Source organism: Rhincodon typus, chromosome 21, assembly GCF_021869965.1.
Source record: "Rhincodon typus isolate 14 chromosome 21, sRhiTyp1.1, whole genome shotgun sequence".
In the NCBI taxonomy this organism is placed as follows: domain Eukaryota; kingdom Metazoa; phylum Chordata; class Chondrichthyes; order Orectolobiformes; family Rhincodontidae; genus Rhincodon; species Rhincodon typus.
Window position 1 is genome coordinate 35,504,732 of NC_063352.1, and position 21,892 is coordinate 35,526,623.

The 21,892-nt window shown below is 41.4% G+C and overlaps 1 protein-coding gene across 1 annotated transcript in view; it reads left to right on the forward strand.

Moving 5' to 3' along the window:
* Window positions 1-21,892, forward strand: part of ift140 (intraflagellar transport 140 homolog (Chlamydomonas)) — a 124,242-nt gene that overhangs the window by 97,573 nt on the left and 4,777 nt on the right. The window contains exons 21-26 of the mRNA XM_048609550.1: window positions 4,021-4,116; window positions 7,079-7,211; window positions 11,837-11,980; window positions 14,136-14,264; window positions 15,626-15,808; window positions 20,844-21,050. Of these exons, the coding sequence (XP_048465507.1) occupies window positions 4,021-4,116; window positions 7,079-7,211; window positions 11,837-11,980; window positions 14,136-14,264; window positions 15,626-15,808; window positions 20,844-21,050 (892 nt within the window). The remainder of the gene's footprint in view (window positions 1-4,020; window positions 4,117-7,078; window positions 7,212-11,836; window positions 11,981-14,135; window positions 14,265-15,625; window positions 15,809-20,843; window positions 21,051-21,892) is intronic.

The following is a 21,892-nucleotide window of genomic DNA, read 5'->3' on the forward strand; positions in this document are numbered from 1 at the left end:
GACATAGCTGCTAAACAGGGTCTGCAGCAGGTGGTGGGAAAAACATATTTGACATCATGCTCACCAATCTGCCGGCTGCAGTTACATCTGTCTATGACAGTATCGGTAAGAGTGATCACTCCACAGTCCTTGTGGAGACTAAACCCTGCCTTCACATTGAGAATATCTCCCTATCATGTTGTGTGGCTCTATCACCGTGCTGAATGGGACAGACTTCAAACAGATCTAGCAACTCAAGACTCAACAGCAGCAGAATTGTACTCCAGCACAATCTGTAATCTCATGGCCTGGCATATCCCCCACTCAACCATTACCACCAAGCCAGGAGATCCACCCTGGTTTGATTGAAAGCCCAAGGAGCAGCAGCACCAGGCATACCTAAAAATGAGGTGTCAAGTTGGTGAAACTAGCAAACAGGACTGCTTCCGTACTAAACAACATAAGCAGCAAATGATAGACCGAGCTAAGCAATTCCATAACCAATGAATCACATCTAAGCTCTGCAGTTCTACCACATCCAGTATTGAATGGTGGTGTATAATTAACTCCTTGGGGGAGGAAGCTCCACAAATATTCTTATTCTCAATGATGTAAGAGCTCAACACATCAGTGCAAAAGATAACGCTGAAGCATTTGCAGGAATCTTCAGCCAGAAATGTAGAATGGATGATCCATCTCAGCCTCCTCCAGAGGTCCACAGCATCACAGATACCAGTCTTCAGCTAATTGGATTCACTGCATGTGATATTAAGAAACAGTTGGAGGCACTGGATATTGCAAAGGCTACAGATCCTGACAACATTCCGGCATTAGACTGAAGACTTGTTCTCCAGAACTTGCCACTCCCCTAGCCAAGCAGCTCCAGTACAGGTACAACACCGGCATTTACCTGACAATTGAAAATGACCCAGGTGCACAAAAAGCAGGACAAATCCACCCTGGCTCATCAGTCTACTCTCAATCAACAGTAAAGTGATGGAAGATATCATCAAAAGTGCTATCCAGCAGCACCTGCTCAGTGACAACCAGTCTGGGCTCCACCAGGGCTATTTGGTTCAAATATTGACAAAAGAGCTGAATTCCAGAGGTAAGGTGAAGGTGACAGCCTCGACATTCAGCCTGCATTTGATTGAATGTGGCATCAAGGAGCTCTAGCAAAACTGGAATCAATGGATATCAGAGGCAAACCCTCCATTGGTTCGAATCATACCTTGTACATAGGAAGATGATTGTGGTTGCTGGAGGTCAGTCATCTTAGCTCCAGGACATCTCTGCAGAAGTTCCTCAGAGTTATGTCCTAGCCCAACCAGCTTCATGTGCTTCATCAGTGACCTTCTGTCTATCATAAGATCAGAAATGGAGATACTTGCCGGTGATCGTGCAATGTTCAGCACCATTTGCGATTCCTCAGATACTGAAGCAGTCTGTGTTCAATGCAACAAGATCTGGACAAAATCCAGGCTTGGGATGACAAGTGCCAAGTAATGTTCTTATCACATAAATGCCAGGCAATGACTGTCTCCAGTAAGAGACAATTGAACTACCTCCTTTTGACATTCAGTGGTGTTATCATCACTGAGTTCCTCCACTATCAACATCTGGGGGTTACCATTGACCAGAAATTCAAATGAACTTGCCACATAAACAGAAGTGGCAACAAGAGCAGGTCAGATACTATGAATACTGTGGCAAGTAACTCACCCTAGAGCCTAGATTCCCTAGAGCCGGTTCACCATCTACAACAGACGAGCCAAGAGTGTGATGGAATACCCCCCACTTGCCTAGATGGGTGCAGTTTCATCAATACTCAAAAAGCTTGACACCATCTGGGACAAAGCAGCCTGCTTGATTGGAATCACATCCACAAGTGTGTACTCGCTCCAGCACCAAAGCTCAGTAGCAGCGGTCTGTATTATCTAAGATGCACTGCATAAATTCACCAAAGTTCCTTAGACAGTACTTTTTAAACTCATGACTGCTTCCATCTAGAAAGACGAGAGCAGCAGATACATGGGAACACTACCACCTGCAAGGTCCCTTCCATGTCACTCACCAATCTGACTTGGAAATATATCACCATTCCTTCATTGTTACTGGATCAAAGCCTTGGAGTTCCCTCCTTAAGAACGTATGGACTGCAGCGGTTCAAAAAGGCAGCTCACTATCACTTTCTTAAGAACAACTAGGGATGGGCAATAAATGCTGGCCAACCAGCAGTGCCTATACCCCACAAATAAATTTTTAAAAAGTAGCTGGAGAGATAGTGGATGCATTGATTGTAATTTTTCAAAACTCCTTAGGTTCTAGAAAAATATTGGTAAAGTGTCAATGTGATGCCCTTATTGAAAAAGGGAGGCAAAAAGTGAGCCCATTAGCCTAACTTCTATTGTTGAAAAATGTTGGAATTAATTATTAAGGAAATAATGGTGACACATTTAGAAAATTATAAACTAATCAAGCAGAGTTAACATGGCTTCATGAAAGAGAAATAGTGTTTGACTAATTTATTAGAGTTTTTCATGGAAGTATTAACCAGAATGGATAGAGGGAAACCAGTAGATGTATTGTACTTGGACTTCCAGAAGGCATTCAACAAGGTACTTTATGAAAGATTAAATCATAAGACAAGAGCCCATGGTATTGGAGGTAGTGTATTGGTGTGGATAGAGAATTGGCTAATGGACAGGAAACGGTGAGTAGGGATAAGGGGTTCTTTTACAAGCTGGCAATCTGTAACCAGTGGCGTTCCATAGGGATCAGTTCTGGGACTGCAACTATTTTCAATAAATGTTAATGACTTGGAGGAAGGAAGTGAATGTACTGCAGCCAAATTTGCAGATGACACAAAAATAGGTCGAAAGGCAAGTTGTGAAGGGGATACAAACAGTCTACAGAGAGATAGTAAAAGGTGAAGTAAGAGGGCACAAAGTATGCAAATGGATTCTAATGTGAGAAAATGTTGTTCATTTTGGGAGGGAGAAAAGAGTTTTATTTAAATGGCGAAAAGCTCCAAAGGCTGCAACACAAAGGGACATGGAGGTTCTAGATAGCACACAGGTGCAGCTTGTAATCGGGAAAGCTAACAGAATGTTGACCCTTATTTCAAGGGGGTTGGAGTATAAGCATAAGGAAGTCATACTGCAACTGTACAAGGTGCTGATATATTGTGAGCAGTTTTGGTCCCCTTACTTAAGAAAGGACATAGTTTCATTGGAAGTAGTTCAAAGAAGTTTCACGGATGACCCCTGGTATGGAGGTATTTTCTTATGAGCAAAGGCTAAATGGGTTATGACTCAACTCCCTGGAGTTTAGAAGAATGAGAGGTGATCTCATTGAGACATATAGGATTCTTAAGGGGCTTGACAGGATAAACGCCGGAAGGATGTTTCCCCTCATGGAAGAGCCTAGATGAGAGAGCATTAGTCTCAGAATAATGGGGCACCAATTTAAGACTGAATGAGGAGGAATTTCTTCTCTTGGAGTGTTGTGAGTCTTTGGATCTCCTTGCCACAGAGAACTGTGGGGACAGAGTCCTTGTGTAAATTTAAGGCTACGATAGAAAGATTCTTGATTAGTAGGGGAATCAAGGGTTACAGGGAAAGGGCAGAAAAGTGGACATGAGGAATATTGGATCAGCCATGATTGTGTTGAATGATAGAAGATGCCTGAGGTGCCAAACAGCCTATTCTTCTTTCTGTTCCTTGCCACAGAGCCGTTTATGAATGAAGAATGTGTCTTGATCTGAATGGGTGGTGTATCGTAATCTAAACACATCATTGTTCCGTTTCTCAAAAAAAAGTTAATGAAATTACAACTTATGCTACCTTATACTGGACTTTGTTTAGACAGATACTGAACATCCAGATTGAGAAATATGGAATTATTGTAGCTGCAAAAACAGGACATCCAGCCTTTAATTTTGGATTGGTTCAACATACATGCGAGATGCTTTTACAACCTTTTTTTCTAGGATTGTGAGATCCATGTTCCATAAAGTATCTAATTTTTATTTTCCAACAGCTACGAAAAATCAGACACTCACCGATTTGAGGTACCACGGATGCTACTGGAAGATCTCCAAGCACTTGAACTATATATCAACAAAACAAAGGACAAGTGAGTGCCAGATGGTGTGAGGTTTCTTAGTAGATGCTGTGACTGAAGTGATTTTAGGTGGCATTTTCTTACAGTTTCAGTCAGTTTTATAAATAAGGGTTTAGAGTAGGAAGATAAAGAAGTGACAATAAAATTGTATAAGTCAGTGGTTAGGTTGCAAAGTACTTCTTGAGTTTTGGCCAGCCCATTAAGAAATGGGCTGTAGAGACCATAAAGTTTATTTCACTAGGATGATACTAGCAATAGGAAACATTGGACCCAAAGCAAATTGATTAGATTTGTTTGCGAAAAGAAAAATTTAAATGGAGTTAATAGCATAGAAATATATTATTTCTTGTAACATATGAATAGGAGTAGGTGCCATTCAACATTTTAAACCATTTCATTAAATTGTGGCTGGTTGGTACCTCAACTCAATTTATACATTTGTGTTCTCTGCCTCCTGATTACAAGACCCTACGAGATCTATCAATCCCAGTCTTGAACATTTCAATTGACCCCTCACCAGACTCTTGGGAAAGAGAGTTACAGATTTTGGGACAAACAGATTCAGTGCCTCCTGAATAACTGAAATCTAATTTTAAGATGTGCTGTATTGTCAAATTTCCCTCATCACAGATTATAGTATCTTTTCTATTCTATTAAATCATATTATCGTGTAAATCAGAGAGAGAAGGACAGTGCTTACATTACTGGTCAAGTGGTCTAAAGGTCTGGACTAATAATCCAGAACAAGTACATGATGGAAGAGTTGAGATTTTAAATATCTGGAAATAATATATTTCCTTGTAAGCTACAAGCCACTGTGACTAGAAATGGACAATATATGCTGACCCTTCCAGCAATGCCTATTACCAAAAACAAATTTACAAGAAACACTCTTCTTCCGTTCTCAAATAATAGAGTTGCAACTTGCATTTTTTCCAAACTATGGACACATGAATCTAGAATGTTTTGAAAATAATCTAATCAACACAACTACATTTTCCTCAACTAGTTCTTTGAGATACCATGAGGTAGAGACCATCAGGCCTTTCTTAATACTCATTAGTCTTTCCGTTTTGCTTACATAAATCCACTACGTTATAGAGTCATATAACACAGAAACAGGCCCTTCGACCCAATTTGTCCATGCTGACCAAGTTTCCCAAACTGTACTAGTCCTATTTGCCTGCGTATGGTTCATATCCATCTAATCCTCTCCTATCCATGTATCTGTCCAAATGTCTTCTAAATATTGTAATTGTGCCCACTTCTGGCAGTTCTATATATGCATCACCCTCTGTGTGGAAAATTTGCCCCTCATGTCCCTTTTAAATCTCCTCTCACCTTCAACCAAAGCCCTCCAGTTCTGGACTCCCCTACTCTGGGTAGAAGACCTTCGCTATTCACCTTATCTATGCCCCTCATGATTGTATAAAACTCTATAAGGTCACCCCTCAATCTTCTGCGCTCCAGAGAGAAAACAGCCTATTCAGCCTGTCCTTATAACTCAAACCTTCCAGTCTTGGTAACATCCTTGTAAATCTTTTCTGCACCCTTTCCAGTTTAATAACATCCTTTCTATACCAGGGTGACCAGAATTGTATGCAGTACTCCAAATCTGACCTTGCCAATGTCTTGTTCAGTCGTAACATGACGTCCCAACTCCTGTATTCAGTGCTCTGACTGATGAAGTCAAGCCTGACAAATGCCATTTTCACCCCCAGACTACCTGTGACACCACTTTCAAGGAACAATGTACCTGAATCCCTAGGTCTCTCTGTTCAACAACACTGGCCTTACCATTTAGAAATAAAACCAGTCTGACTCCAAATCAAAGCACAAACAGATTCTAAAGAAAGCCCCATACCTAACATGCATTGTCTGACCTAAAATGTCACCTCTTCTTTACACTGATAAAACCTTTAGTTCTCTCAGGATGGTGACTTCAAAGGAATTCGGGGATTTACATATACGTATTAATCAATGAAAACCTTCCAACTGATTAAAGATTTAACAGCATCTTAGGTCCGTTTAGTACATCCTCATCAGTGGTGTAACCCTTTGGTCTTTTGCTTATAAATTCTGTGTCTGATACTACCTCTTTCACTAACATCTGAAGAAGGAGTAAGAGTCCGAAAGCTTGTGTTTTCAAAGAAACCTGTTGGACTATAGCCTGGTGTGATGTGATTTCTGACCTTGTCCACCCCAGTCCAACACCGGCATATCTACATAATGGCTACCATTAACTGTTCTGCCCTGTAAGTTCTGCCCTGATTTGTCTTACCAAAATGCAACACTTTGCATTTATCTGAATTAAACTCCATCTGTCATTCATTGGCCCACTGATCCAGTTGATCAAGATCCTGTTGTACTCTTAGATAACTTTCTTCACTGTCCACTATACCATCAATTTTGGTGTCATCCACAAACTTGCTAACAATGCCTCCAATATTATCAACAAATCATTTATATAAATGATGAACAACAGTGGACCCAGCACAAATCCCTGCAGCACATGTCTGATCACAGGCCTCCAATCTGAACAACAACCCTCTGCCACCACCCTCTGTCTCCTACTGTCAAGCCAATTTTGTACCCAATTGGCTGGCTCTCCCTGTGATCTAATCTTACTAACCAGTCTAGTATTTGGAACCTTGTCGAAAGCCTTGCTAAAGTAGACAACGTCTGTCGCTCTGCCTTCATCTATCTTCTTGGTCACCTCTTGAAAAAACTCAATCAAATTTTTGAGATAATAATTCTGCCTCTACCACTGGTATTTTCTCCACATTTCCCATTGTGAAAACAGATACTCAGGACTCAGTTAACAAATCTGATATTTGCATATTGTTCATTCCAACGCATGATTTCTAAAAATACCAAGTTATTAGCCCGGTATGTGGTCTTACTGGGCCCTGCTCACTGCTGGTATTGGCAGAGCCACTATGCTGAATAATATCTTTATCCCTGTTGTTCACAGAAGCCTGTGGAAATGGTGGGCCCAGTATTTGGAAAGTCAGGCAGACATGGACTCTGCTTTGAAATATTATGAGAAGGCGCAAGACTATCTCTCACTTGTCCGTGTTCATTGTTATCTTGGCAATATACAGAAGGTGAGAAAGGAAAAAGCTTTGTCACTGAGGGAGGGAAAGCATGTTCATATGGTATTAGAGTGTTTAGTTATCTGTTTGTGCCAACTATGCCTATTTGTTCATTCTCCTAATTGTAGTATATCTCCAAACATAAATTTTGTTCTGACCTCCAGCTGTAGTCAGACTAATGTTAGAGTCTGCGTTATTCAACCCTGACCAGCCACGTTCCATGGCTGGCATTTCAATGACCTCTGAAGCTTCAACTTGTATTCAATAGAGTAAAGGATTGGCTGAACCAGAAAACAGTTTATTTTAGTTATTTATCCTGTAGCTTAACATTTCATTCTTCTGAGCTTTCTACATGAAGTGTAGCATCAAGGACCTTTAACAAAGCTAGAGGGGGAAAACTCTCCATTGTCTAGAGCCATACCTAGCACAAAGTAAGATGGTTGTCATTGTTGGAGGTCAGTCATCTCAGCACCAAGGCATCTCTGCAGGAGTTCTTCAGGATAGTGTCCTTGGCCCAACCATCTTCAGATGCTTCATGCATGACCTTCCCTCCATCATAAGGTTAAAAGTTGGGATGTTTGCTGATGATTAGCATGATGTTCAGTACCATCCAAAATTTCTCAGATACTGGAAAAAGTCCATGTCCAAATGCAAGTTTGGGCTGACAAGTGGCAAGTAACATTTGTGCCACACAAATACAAGACAATGACTATCTCCAACAAGAGAGAATCTAACCATTGGTCCTTTACATTCAATGGTATTACCATCGCTGAATGCTCCACTATCAACACCCCTTGGAGATTACCATTAACCAGAAACTGAACTGGACTAGCCGTAAAAATGCTGTGGCTACAAGAACAGGGTTTGAAATGTTAGCTAGTTCTCTCTCCATGATGCTCCCTGACCCGCTGTGATTTCCAGTACTTTTGTTTTCAGTGCAGATTGTGGTAATTTGTTCCTACAGACGCAAGGAATCCTGAAGCAAATAACTCACCTCCTGACACCCCAAAGCCTATCCACCACCTACAGACTCAGGAGCATAATGGAATACTTTCCACTTGGCTGAATGAGTGCAGCTCCAACAACACACAGGTGGTTTGACACTATTCAGGTCAAATCAGCCAGCTTTATTGGCATCGTATCCACAAACATTCATTCCTTCGATCACCAGTGCTCAGGAGCAGCAGTGTGTACCATCTGTAGGTTGCACTGCAAAAATTCAATAAGGCTGCTTTGACAGCCACTGTCCAAAACCGTGACCTCTACCACCTGTGAGGACAGGGGCAGCAAATACATGAGAATATCATCACATGCAATTTCCCTTCCAAGCCATTCACCATCCTGACTTGGAAATATTGTTGGATCAAAATCCTGGGTCCCCATCACATTCTCGCTGGCCATCATCAGCCAAATTGATCTTCAGTCCTGCAGCTAATTTACTCCCACTTCCGTGAGCCTTAATTATTAGAAGTCTTATATAACGCTTCCTTTGCTAATTTTTGGGAAATTACAGAAAATGTGACTAATTCTCATTATAATCACTTTTGTTACTTCCTTAAAGAACTCCAGTCAAACTCTAAAATTTGAATCTATTGTTTTCATGTTTATTCTGTCTGCTCCCAGTGAATTATTTTACTTGTTTGAAGTTAGTACTTCTAAATGTAACTGTTCACCTGTTGGAGATTCTGCCATTTATTTGCATGTTCACAGAGTAACTGGCTTAAGTACCTTTTAGAAACATGGAAAATAGGAGCAGGAGTAGGCCATTCGTATCTGCTGTATCATTTATATGATCATGACTGATCCAACTCAATAGCCTATCCCTACATTTGCCCCATATCCTTTGATCCCTTAAGGTCCAAGTGTTATCTCCAAATCCTTCTTGAAATCATACAATATTTTGGCCTGGACTGTTTTCTGTGGTAATGAATTCCACAGGCTCACCACTCTGAGTGAAGAAATTTATTCTCATTTCAATCCTAAAGTCCTCAGTCCTATTTACAAGGATGATATCTAGACCTCAGGAATTAAGTTATGACGAGAAATTATACAAATTAGGCCTGTTTCTAGAATTTAGAAGGTTATGGTCAAGATAGTAACAGGAAAAGACAGGGTAGGTAAAGATAAACTATTTCCATTGGTTGGGGATTCTAAAATTAGGGGGTTTAGTCTGAGAATTAGGGCCAAACCAATCAGGAGAGATGTTAGGAAGCACTTATGCACAGAGGGTGTTAGATGTTTGGAACTCTTTTCCACAAATGGCAGTGGATGCTGGTTCAGTTGTTCATTTTAAATCTGAGATAGATAATTTTTTGTTAAGCAAAGGGACATGGGCCAAAACCACATATATTGATTTAGGCCATAGATCAACCAGGATCATATTAAATGGTGGAATAGGCTCGAGGGGCTGAATGTTCTACTCCTATTTCTACGTTCCTATAAATTATTTACTCTGTATCATTAGGAATATCCTCTCTGCATCTACCCTGTCTAGTCCTGTTAGAGTTTTATAGGTTTCTGTGAGATGCCTCCCTTATTCTCTGACTCCAGCAAATATAATCTTAACCAACAGAACCTCTGTTCATACAGCAGTCCCTCCATGCTAGGACTCAGTCCGGTAAACCTTCACTGCACTCCCTGAAAAGCGAGAGCTTCCTTTCTCAGATAAGAAGACCAAAACTGCACACAGTATTCCAGATGTGGTCTCACCAAGGCCCTGTATAATTGCAATAAGACATTGCTGCTCCGGTACTTGAGTCCTTTTGCTATGAAGCCCAACATACCATTTGTCTTCTTTGCTTTCTGCTGCACCTGCAAGCTTACTTTCAGAGACTGGTGTACGAGGAGATCCAGGTCTTGTTGCACAGTCAGAAACAGTAAGGATTGGAGGTGCTGGAAGCCAGCATCAATAAACGTGGAGCTGGACAAACACAGCAGGCCAGATAGCATCAGAGGAGCAGGAACGTTGAATTTGCTGCTCCTCTGATGCTGTCTGACTTGTTGCACAGCCCCCTCTCTTTTTATTGCCACATTCAGATGATAGTCTGCCTTCCTGTTTTTGCGACCAAGGTGGATAATCTCACATTTATCCACTTTCTCCTGCAGCTGCCATGCATTTGCCCACTCATTCAGCTTGTCCAGATCACATTGAAGCATCTCTGCATCCTCCTCACAGCTCACCCTTAAACCCAGCTTTGTGTCATCTGCAAATTTGGAAATATTACATTTTGTTCCCTCATCTAAATCATAAATATATAGTGTGAATAGCTGGGGTCCTAGCAAAGATTCCTATGATACCCCAGTAGTCACTGCCTGCCATTCGGAAAAGGACCCATTTATTTCTATTCTTTGTTTCTTGTCTGCCAACTAGTTTTCTGTCCAACACAGTGCACTACATCCAATCCCATGGAGTTTTATTTTACATACGAATCTCTTTTGTGGGATTTGTCAAACGCCCTGAAACCTTCTGAAAGCTGAAAAAAATCACATCCACTGGCTCACTTTCATCAACTCTACAAGCTACATCCTTGAAGAATTCCAGGAGATTTGTCAAGCATGATTTCCCTTTTGTAAATCTATGCTGACTCTGTCCAATCTGCAATTGTTTTCTAAGTGCTGTGCTGTAGAATTTTCCCCACGATCAACATCAGACTGACTGGTCTATAATTCCCTGTTTTGCTCTACTTCCCTTCTTAAATAGAGGGGTTACATTAGCTACCCTCCAATCTATAAGAAATGTTCTAGAATTTATAAAATCTTCAAAGTTGACCACCAATGCACCCACTATTTCTAGAGTCACTTCTTTAACTACTCTGGGATGTAGATTATCAGGGCCTAGGGATTTGTCGGCTTTCAATCCCATCAATTTTCCTAACACCATTTCCCTAATAATACTGATTTAATTTAATTCCCCCCCCCAACACTAAATCCTGTGTTCCTAACATTTCTGGTATGTTATTTGCATCCTCCTTTGTCAACACAGAACTAAAGTATGTATTTAGTTGGTCAGCCAATTCTTTGTTCCTGTTATATTCCCAACCCCTAGCTGCTTGCAACTTGACACCCAAGCCACCTCCAAGTCAAGCACCGCCTCGATATTAAAGTGGTCCTTATTTTCAAATCTGTCCATGACATCATCCCTCCCTTTATCATAACTTCTTCCAGCCCTTTGTGGTCTCAATACTCATCCAATTCTGCTCTCCTGTAAACTCCTGATTTTACTTTCCCTACTGTTGGTGGTTGTGCCTTCAGCTGCTGGGTCATCAAGCTCTGTATTTCCCTTGCTAAACCTCTCTATCACTCTGTTCTCCTCTACGATGATCCTTAATATTTATCTCTTTGATCATCTGTGACCAGTCTTAATATTTCCTTATGTAGCCCTGTGTCAAATTTTGTCTCTAATACAACTCTAAAGTGCTTTGGGACATCTTACAACTTTAAAGGTGCTGGGACTGTACAAGTGCAAGTTGCTGCCATTGATTTTTATATATTAAGCCAAGAGGAAGTTTCAAACCTTTTGCTTATTCAAGTTTGAAAGTAAACATTTAGCAATCTATGATATGCTTTTGTGTATTGTTAATATGATGACATTGATGAAATCATATAGTTGATGATGGGTTGCGAATGTTTTTTTAAAGGCCTCTGAAATTGCTAATGAAACAGGAAATCATGCAGCCTCGTATCACCTGGCTCGGCAGTATGAGGCTCGGGACAATGTTAAACAGGCCATCCACTTCTACACCCGCGCTCAGGCCTACAACAATGCAATCCGCCTCTGTAAGGTAAGCACAGCTACTGATCATTTAACTATATTTTTTAGTTTTAGTCCTGAATTCTGAGTTTTAAGACTACTTATGCTTCTTGTCATCTTCTGTGTTAAAGGGAAGTTCAACCCTGTGAGTCCTACGTTTTTGTTTTAGATTCCTAAATTCAGCATCAATCTTCAAGCCCTCATCAACAAGAGAACATAAGAAATACAAGCTGGAGTCAACCTTTAGCATGTCACAGAAGGGTGTCAAACTTTGAGCATGCTTCACCATTCAATTGCATGATCTTCCACCTCAATTCCGTTTACCTGCCACTTTGCCAAAAACCCTTTATTCTGCTGGTACTCAAAAATGTATTGACCGTTGTCTTGAACCATGTCTTGACCATTCCCAGTTCCCTAGGGTACAGAATTCCAAGGATTCACATCCCTTTGAAGAAATTTTCCCACAGCTCGGTCCTAAATGGGCAGCCTCAATTTCTGAGACACTGTGTTCTAAATTGTCAAGAAGAAGGATTTTCTCAGCATCTACCTTGTCAAGCTTCTTAAGAATTTTATAAGCTTCAACAAGATCACCTCTCGTTTTTGTAAATTTCAGGGAATAAAGGCCTGGTCTGCCCAGTGTGTTCCCATAGGACTATTCCCTTCATAAACAGAACCTGTCTAATGAACCTTGGTTACATCCCTCTGTGACATGTATATCCTAGCTTGGGTAAGAAGACCAAAACTGTGCACACTACTCTAGATATGGTTTCACCAGTGTAATTGTAATAAGACTTCTTTACAATTATGCTCTGATCCATTTTTGTTTGGTTTGAAAGAAATTAATGTACCATTTGTCTTCCTAATTGTTTGCTGTAGCTACATATCATCAGTATTGTGTGTATCACTTTACAGGAGTGAGTTTAAAGTTTATCACTGGTTTATAACTGATTTCTCAATTCTTTGTCATAGGTTAGGCCAGAAATTGGAAGCAAATCTTTATATTTAAAGTCTATAGCATGTTATAGTACAAAGCTGTCACATCCTAAGAGTACAATATAATTTTGTCTGCAAACTTTTCTTTCGTCGAGTTAGTAACACCCATTGATCACTCTAAGATAGGGCAAAAAGCTAAGCAACAAACCAACAAACAAATCCAATTATCTGAGTTCCAAGTTTTCAAGATTTTTGAATGGCTACGGGCTGTGGATTTTAATGGGATTGTGCAGTGCGGTTGATATTGCTGAATTCTGTCACCTATAGTATTTCAGTTTGAATCTAGGACAGTTCATTGAATGAAAGTCTCCTCAGTTGACCCCAATTCATATCATGAAAGAAGGAATCAATCCACATTTCACAAGTTTCAAAATCTCCCCTCCCCCTACCGCATCCCAAAACCACTCCAGCTCGTCCCTGCCTCCCTAACCTGTTCTTCCTCCCACCTATCCCCTCCTTCCACCTCAAACCGCACCTCCATCTCCTACCGACCAACCTCATCACGCCCCCTTGACCTGTCCGTCCTCCCTGGACTGACCTATCCCCTTCCTAACTCCCCACCTACACTCACCTTTACTGGCTCCATCCCCGCCTCTTCGACCTGTTTGTTTCCTCTCCACCTATCCTCTCTTCTATCCCTCTTCTATCTGCCTCCCACTCTCTCCCTATTTATTTCAGAACCCCCTTCCCCTCCCCCTTTTCTGATGAAGGGTCTAGGCCCGAAACGTCAGCCTCTCTGCTCCTGTGATGCTGCTTGGCCTGCTGTGTTCATCCAGCCCTGCACCTTGTTGTCTCGGATTCTCCAGCATCTGGAGTTCCTACTATCTCTAGATTTTGGTGATTCTCAGTTTTCCTGAATCCACAGCCTACACTAGCCATAATTAATTACAGATATGTAGACACATGAGGAGGACAGTTATGAGAAAGGAAGTGCTTCTGAGCTTGAGAGCAAAGCATGAATTTTGACCCCATGTTGGACATAAGCCATTCTCTGTTGTCCTGATACACTTGATGTTGACACTTGAAGTCAATAGTGGAAAAATATTCCTTTCAAGGTCTTACATTACTAAACGTAAAACTCACTAAAATTGGGCGCACAGATCAACTTGTTCAAGCTAGATTTATTGTTGTGCTACATTAGTGAGATGTAGAGAATATTAACAGTTGGTCTCTCTGAACTCATCGTTATTCAGGACAGTGGTCTTGATGATCATCTGATGAACTTGTCTCTCCTGAGCTCCCCAGAGGATATGATGGAGGCTGCACGTTACTATGAGGAGAAGGGGCTCCAAATGGATCGTGCTGTGATGCTGTATCATAAGGTATGATATCACCTTACATACTCAATTGATTTAAGTACAATATATATCTGATATAAAGTCTCCATATTTGAATTATTTTTAATTTCATCCCTGAAGTGGAAAGGCTTTAGTGGCCTAACATTTCTGGCCCCTGTGAAAAAACATTGTAGTCATTACTTTTCTCCTTTCATAGAGAAAAAGTGGTTTCATTTCCTAGTTATCTTGCAACTAAGTAATGGAGTGGTCTCATCATAGTAACAAGAACTGCATGACTTTTGTGGGTTTCAATGGCAATTATAGATGTTTCTGGGCACCACCCTGTTCTAATAAAAGCCTGACAATCTCTCCAAGGTGTGAAAGTTACCTCTTGGAAAGAAACTTGCATAAATGTAGTCCATGGGACAACCCGTCACAACCAGTGCCGTACTTCTGAATTGTAATCACTGTTATAATTTCAACAGACACTTGTTATAGGACATTGACAGGATGCAGAGCTGGGCAAAGAAGTGGCAGATGGAATTCAACCCAGAAAAGTGTGAAGTGATTCATTTTGGAAGGTCGAATTTGAATGCAGAATACAGTGTTAATGGCAGGATTCTTGGCAGTGTGGAGGAACAGATTGGTCTTGGGGTCCACTTGCTACCCAAGTTGATAGGGTTGTAAAGAAGGCATATGGTGTGTTGGTTTTCATTGGCAGGGGAATTGGTTTTAAGAGCTGTGAGGTTATGCTGCAGCTCTACAAAACCCTGGTTAGACCACACTTGGAATATTGTGTTCATTCTGGTAATCTCATTATAGGAAGGATGTGGAAGCTTTAGAGAGGGTGCAGAGGAGATTTACCAGGATGCTGCCTGGACTGGAGGGCAGGTCTTATGAGGAAAGGTTGAGGGAGCTAGGGCTTTTCTCATTGGAGCGATGAAGGATGAGAGGTGACTTGATAAAGGTGTACAAGATGATGAGACGCATAGATAGAGTGGATAGCCAGAGTCTTTTTCCCAGGCGGAAATGACTATTACAAGCAGGCATAATTTTAAGGTGATTGGAGGAAGGTATAGGGGTGATATCCAAGGAAGGTTCTTTACACTGAGAGTAGTGGGTTTGTGGAATGCGTTGCCGGAGGTGATAGTGGAGTCAGATGCATTAGGAACATTTAAGCGACTCTTGGCTAAGCACGTGGATGATAGTAGAATGTAAGGGTATGCAGGGTAGTTTGATCTTAGAGTCGGATAATAGGTCAGCCAAAGGGCCTGTACCGTTCTGTGTTCTATGTTCTAACACTCAAGTGTGTGCAGATTATAGCTAATTTCCGTGTCTTGCCAGAGTATTTCTGTTTCCTCACTGACTATTGGACTACCTATTAATGGTTAGGTGTTTAATTTTAGGCTGGTCACTTTTCCAAAGCTATTGAATTGGCCTTTGCTACCCAGCAGTTTAACGCTTTACAACACATTGCTGAGGAGCTGGATGAGAATTCAGACCCTGCCCTGCTGTCTCGCTGTTCTGATTTCTTCATTGAGCACAAGCAGTTCGAAAAAGCAGTGGAACTGCTTGTTACTGCAAAGAAGGTAAGGATATATTTGCTTTAGTGAAGTACCAGAGAGCCACCTGCTGAGGGCCAATCTGCTTAGCAGGGCTTCAGTTCAATACTGCTCAAGGAGTCATTTTCCAAGTTTGCAACCTGATTGAGAGCTTGGCCATTGATTCATAATATTAGATATATCTAGCCATACAGTTAAACTGTGGTCTCTACAGCAACTGGGCGTTGATTCTCGGGATTGAACATATCCCTGCATTTTCTGAAAGCTGTTATTGAAAAGCTGCTTTATTCATTCATGCTTACAAATTTGTCAGTTCCTTTATTTGTGAGGAAATAAATTCACAATGAGCTGAATCATTCACCTAACTTTATCATCCCACTAATTCTCTCTACAGAAGGCAACATAGCTATCCTATTCGTGAAAGTCTTGAATGGTGGTACCCTTAATATTTATTGATCATTTCAAAATATCATTTTTGATGGTAGGAACTAGTGGATACTAGATGATAAAGTTAAGTAAATATTGTTGTTCGAAGGGATCGTTAGGTATGCTCTATATTCAGCTTCATAAAGAATAGTTTATAAGAGACACATAGCTCCTAGAAATAACAGCCATATATTACTAAAATAGTAACAACGTTCTAAAATGAAAGCAAGATATTGCAGATGTTGGAGATCTGAAATAAAAATGAAGTGCTGGAGAAACTCAGCAGGTCTGACAATACCTGTGAAGAAAGAGATAAAAAGCTGAATCTTACTTTTTTTGACTGAGTCCTAGATACATCACAATTTTTGAGGGCTTTTTGTATCAATACTGAAGTGATTAGAACTATGGCCAAGTAGATCTCTTGACTGTAAGATTCTCAATTGGGATTGTTAACCTGGGCCAATCAGGGAGCCCTGGCTGACAGATATAATCAGGGGATTCAGAAAGTCTCCTCGGTCTAGGGACTGGCTTCGAGCTGGCTGGTTACAGCCCATGTTAAGTGCACATGAAAATAAAGGGTGACTTGGTAACGGGATACTGGCCTCTGTGCAGTTATTTCAAATACCTATTGAACTAGTGGACTGAAAATCAAGCCTGCTATTCCTGGAGTCATCGCAAAAGTTAAAGATTTTTAAAAGTACACAGAATTCCCAATTTACCTACAAAAAAAGCACTGAGGATGCTGTAAATCAGAAACAAAAACAGAAATTGCTGGAAAAGCTCAGCAGATCTGGCAGCATCTGTGGAGAGAAATCAGAGTTAATGTTTCAGGCTGAGTGACCCTTCCTCTGAATACTGATAAACCAAACTATGAGTTCTGAGGAAGGGTCACTCGACCTGAAACATTTACTTTGATTTCTCTCCACAGATGCTTGCAGACCTGCTGAGCTTTTTCAACAAATTTTTCTTTCTGTTCCCAATGTACTTGTCTTTTAAACAAGGTTTTGGTACTTGACAAGAATGTCTATTTATTACAAATAAATAGGTTCTAGCTACAGATAAACTATTATGAACCATCAATATATAACTCTAATAGTTAAAAATCATAACCCCCTTATAAACTCACCCTCTATATTCACATACAGACAGACACAGGAAAAAAAACATGGGTGTTGTGGATGGGAAAGGCAGTAAAGGAAGTTCGGTCGTCCCATGGTTCAATGATATGATTCTTGTGCCAATCAAAACGCTGCTTCTCAATCTCCCTTCTCTAAATGCTTTCACTTGTTTGGAGGAGGCACAGCATGACCGGCTCCCATTTATAAAGATCTTTGACTTATCAATTAAAAGCGACAGTCTACAGCAACTGGAAAAAGGAAATAAACTGATTATCTTTAGGCTTAACATGCTTTTCACACTTTGTTGAATAACTCCTTCTCCTAAGAGGTCCACTGGTTCCTGTCATAACATTCACACCCCCAAGCTGTTCAACTATCTGGGAGCCAATCACATAGTTGTTGTCAGGCAGAAGGTCTTTATCATTGAAAACCAGTCACTGGGCCATAGACTAATCAGCTATATATTGCCAGCCGGAGCTCCATTCCTGCATACACCTTGGCTCCGGATCATCTGCAAACTAGGCTTCCACTAATGGCCTCCTCCAGTGTCACAATGACCACCACCCGCAAACTGGAGAAGCAACACCTCCTAGTCTGCCTCGGGAGCCTACAGCCCGATGGCCTAAACATGGAATTCACCAGTTTTAAAATCTCCCCACCCCCCCGGCCTCATCCCATGTCCAGGCCTCCCTGTCATTCATGCCTCCTTGACCTGACACAAGCTGTCCATCTTCTCTCCCACCTATCAGCCTCATTCATGCCACTGACTAATCCCCATCACTCCCTACCTGCACTCACCTATCACCATCCCACCTACCTTCCCCAGCCCCACCCCTCTCTACTTATTTCCCAACTCCTTTCCCCCTCCCCATTTTTGAAGAAGGGTCCCGACCTGAAATGTCAACTTTCCTGCTCATCTGATGCTGACTGGTATGCTGTGTTCCTCCAGCTCCACACTGTGTTGTCTCTTCCATTATTGCTAGATGTGTAAACACATACAAAAAGTATCAGATTGCTTACTTTTAAGAATTGCAACAATCCTTAAACAATCCTTGGTTTTTAAAACAGTTCTTTCCCCATTTCAGTTCACAATCAGAAATAGAAAAAAATAAAAAGATACAGTTTTTACTGTATCTTAACAAACTCGCTTCGTTTACTGTCTATTCCACCCCGATGGCAGCCCTCATACTCAATTCCAGTCCCATGTTAACTATATGCCATTCCTAGATCAACTTGTCATGGCATCCTTTGAGCCTTTGTACCCAGAAAAGCGTTGTCAGAACTGAGCTGCTCTGCACAGTTCCTGATGTTTGTCCCAGACATGGCAGACAGGGGGAAATCAGCGCCCATCTTCTGAACAGGGACCTGGAAGTCCTGCTGGATGGGATGGTGCAGAGGCAGGACTTTCTCTTCCCCCAGCACCAGTAGTGGAGGCTACAACACCAAACCATGCCACTCTAGTCCAAGGTTACAACCTGGGTTAAAACAGACTCAACCATCTGGATGAATGCTCAGCAATATAGGAAAAAAGTCAGTGATTTTCTTCACTTTGCCAGAGTAAGTGTCATTACCATCTCTCTGATGCCTCATTCTCACTCCATCTTTGTGACTGTATCCGCCTCATACTAAGGATCATGCTCTACTATTCACACTATTGCATGCGACATCTTTCCGCACTCACTTAGGGCACTACCCCACCTGCACCAAAAGTAACAGATGCGTCACCCACTTCATCTCGTGTAATAAATGGCCCTCTCATTTCAGGAGGAAAACAGCCTACAAAAGGGCGGAAAGAGTCTAGTTGGAGATGGGCTGCCCGACATTTGCCTCCTCACCCCTAATGCGGCAAGCGTCCTGACTCTGACTTCCCCAAGTGGCTGTCTGACCTTGTCCAAGACCCTGGACTAGTGTTGGAGGTTGCTCTTGACTTAATTTTCTGGAACCTCCTGAGTAAAGGCAATCTCCCTTGACTTAACTGAGGCCTGCTGGCAAACATGATAAATTTCCTCCCTTTGTGTCTGCCCTAAATGCCAAGCCAGACAGAAGTAATCTGTCGTTGGTATCCCTGGCTGATGGGGCAAAGTGCAAAAAGGCAATGCAGAGTGACTGAGTGCTGTGACGAACGAAGAGGCCAGAGATGCAGCCTGGCCCAGTCCATGAACTGTGTGACCCCGCTGAGCATACAGTGTCCTTCTGCAGCATCTTGTAAGTGGATTGGAGATGTGCCATGTGGTTTCTAAGAAGCTGATACATATTAGATACCAACTTCCATGGAAGTGGGGTCTGTGTGGCTGCTGGCCATGGACCATGCCCTGAGATGTTGGTGTCCAGTGTCCAACATGGAGTTCAGTCAGAGTAAATGGCAAGCTGAATCCGCTGGGTACCAGCTGGGTACTCTGGGTTCCATTTTGAGTTTTTTCAATGTCTAGCTTGTTTGGCGAGTTGGACAAGATGGAAAGCTGAATATTAATGGGTCAAGTTGTCCATCATCAAGACATTTATCAAATAATAAATCCACCTTAATTGGCAACTTGTTGCTGTGTACCAAGAAACTCACCACACCACTTGTGTAAAGAATAAAAGATGGAGCGAGATGCTCCCAAAGTTCTGATTAGCCTTGCTGTACTTCTCGATTCTGCGCCAAATCCTGCTATAGCCCATGTCAGTCAGACCCCTATCAGATTCCACTTGATGTTTTAGCCTGATTTGTGAAGGTGCAGGGATTCAAGAGTAGGCATAACGTTTATCTTCCGTCCAACCACTTATAACTGTGGGGAGGTTTATTGTAAGGTGCATTTTTCCCATTTTCCACTGTAACTAGATACTCTGACCCGCTGTAACTCTCCCGCATTTCCTCTCCTACCCAAGGGATTCATTTCACCATTGCTTGAGTTATTTCAGATAATCTAATTAGTCAGGATTCATGGAATCATTCAGCACAGAAAGCATAATTCAGCCAATATATCTGTGCTTGCTCTAACTGTGTAAGGGAGCTTTATTCCATAATTAAAATGCATGCTGCACCTGCCCTGGAAATGTTTGATGGGACAGTGTAAAGGGAGTTTTCCTTTTATCTAATCTCGGTTTACCCTCCCTGGGAGTCTTTGTTGTTGACTGTCATTGCTTGGAAAGAAATATATTCCTTTTCCCCTCACTAATATCCCTCACCCTAATGAACAGAAGTTGACAAAAACTAAGTAATATAAAATTGATTTTGTCAGTGAAATGCGGCATTTTAATTTTTTCAGGACTGCTATAATAAGCATATCAAACATCAGTGGTAGGATCTAGTTTAGACCCAAAATATTAATTATTAAACAGCAGCTTATCCTAACTGTCTTTTTATTCATTACTGCTCAAGCCCTGGAAGTGTCTAGTCTGTCCAGAGAGGAAAATAGAGATTATTCTTAGTAAGTGAACTGCTTGTCCCTATGTTATTATCTTCAAATGGTGAGGCTGATGTTGTAGGGTTTGATAAAGAGTTCTGTCTGTCACTTTTCTTGTGTCTTCTGTTCCAGTACTATGAGGCCCTCCACCTGTGCTTGGAGCAGAACCTGACAATCACTGAGGATATGGCGGAGAAAATGACTGTGTCTAAGGGTTCGAAGGAACTCTCCGAGGATTTCCGCCGTGACCTGCTTGAACGTATTGCTGACTGCTGCATGCGGCAGGGAAACTACCACCTCGCGACCAAAAAATACACACAGGCTGGCAACAAGACCAAGGTGAAGGAAGCTCACTGTGCCATTAATTAACTGGGCTCATTTCTGATGTTGTGTTGTTCATGAGTTATCAGTGAATTATTTTATTGTGTAATCATATTGGACTTCACGTGTGGCAGTACCTATGCTGTCAGCACCAATTCAGGAACACAATGGGTTTGTTTGAGGTTCATTTAGATTATGAACACATCGTTTGTCTACTCCGTCACAGATACAATACTATAAATGTTTTGTGTTGAAAGGAGAATTAAGAGCTTTTCTTGTAATTGCCACAAGGTTCTTAATACCTCGGGAAAGAAGGTTCTAGTTTACCTTCTTATTCAACACACCTCCAACAGTAGAGTGCTCCCTCAAACGTACCCTGAGGTTTCAGCCTAGATAACCTGATCAAATCCTGAAAAGCAACCTAAATCCATGCTGGAATGTGACTTAAATCCATGATCTTGTGACTCAGGTGAGAGTGATACTGACTGAGCCAAGCTAAACTCAGCACAGCAGTGTAGCACAATACAATCACATTTATTTTTCCAGGAGTTGGAAACCTGGGCATGGAAAATTAATCTGCCAGTTAATCTACCCAGAGGCAAGCACACTATGTGAGCCGTTGTTGTACATTTGGACCCATTGTTTCAACATTTCCTATTATAGTTTCACATATGTCTATTTGCACTTGGTTTTTCTCTTTCTCCATCTTTTTTTATGCGCAGACTTCATAAAAGGGTTGTACAAGAATAGGTTTAATGTTTTGGACAGGTAAGTTGGCGAACGGGAACATCTTTATTGAGCAAAGGCTAATGACCTGGAATAAAAACCGAAAGAACTGCAGATCTGTAAATCAGGAACAA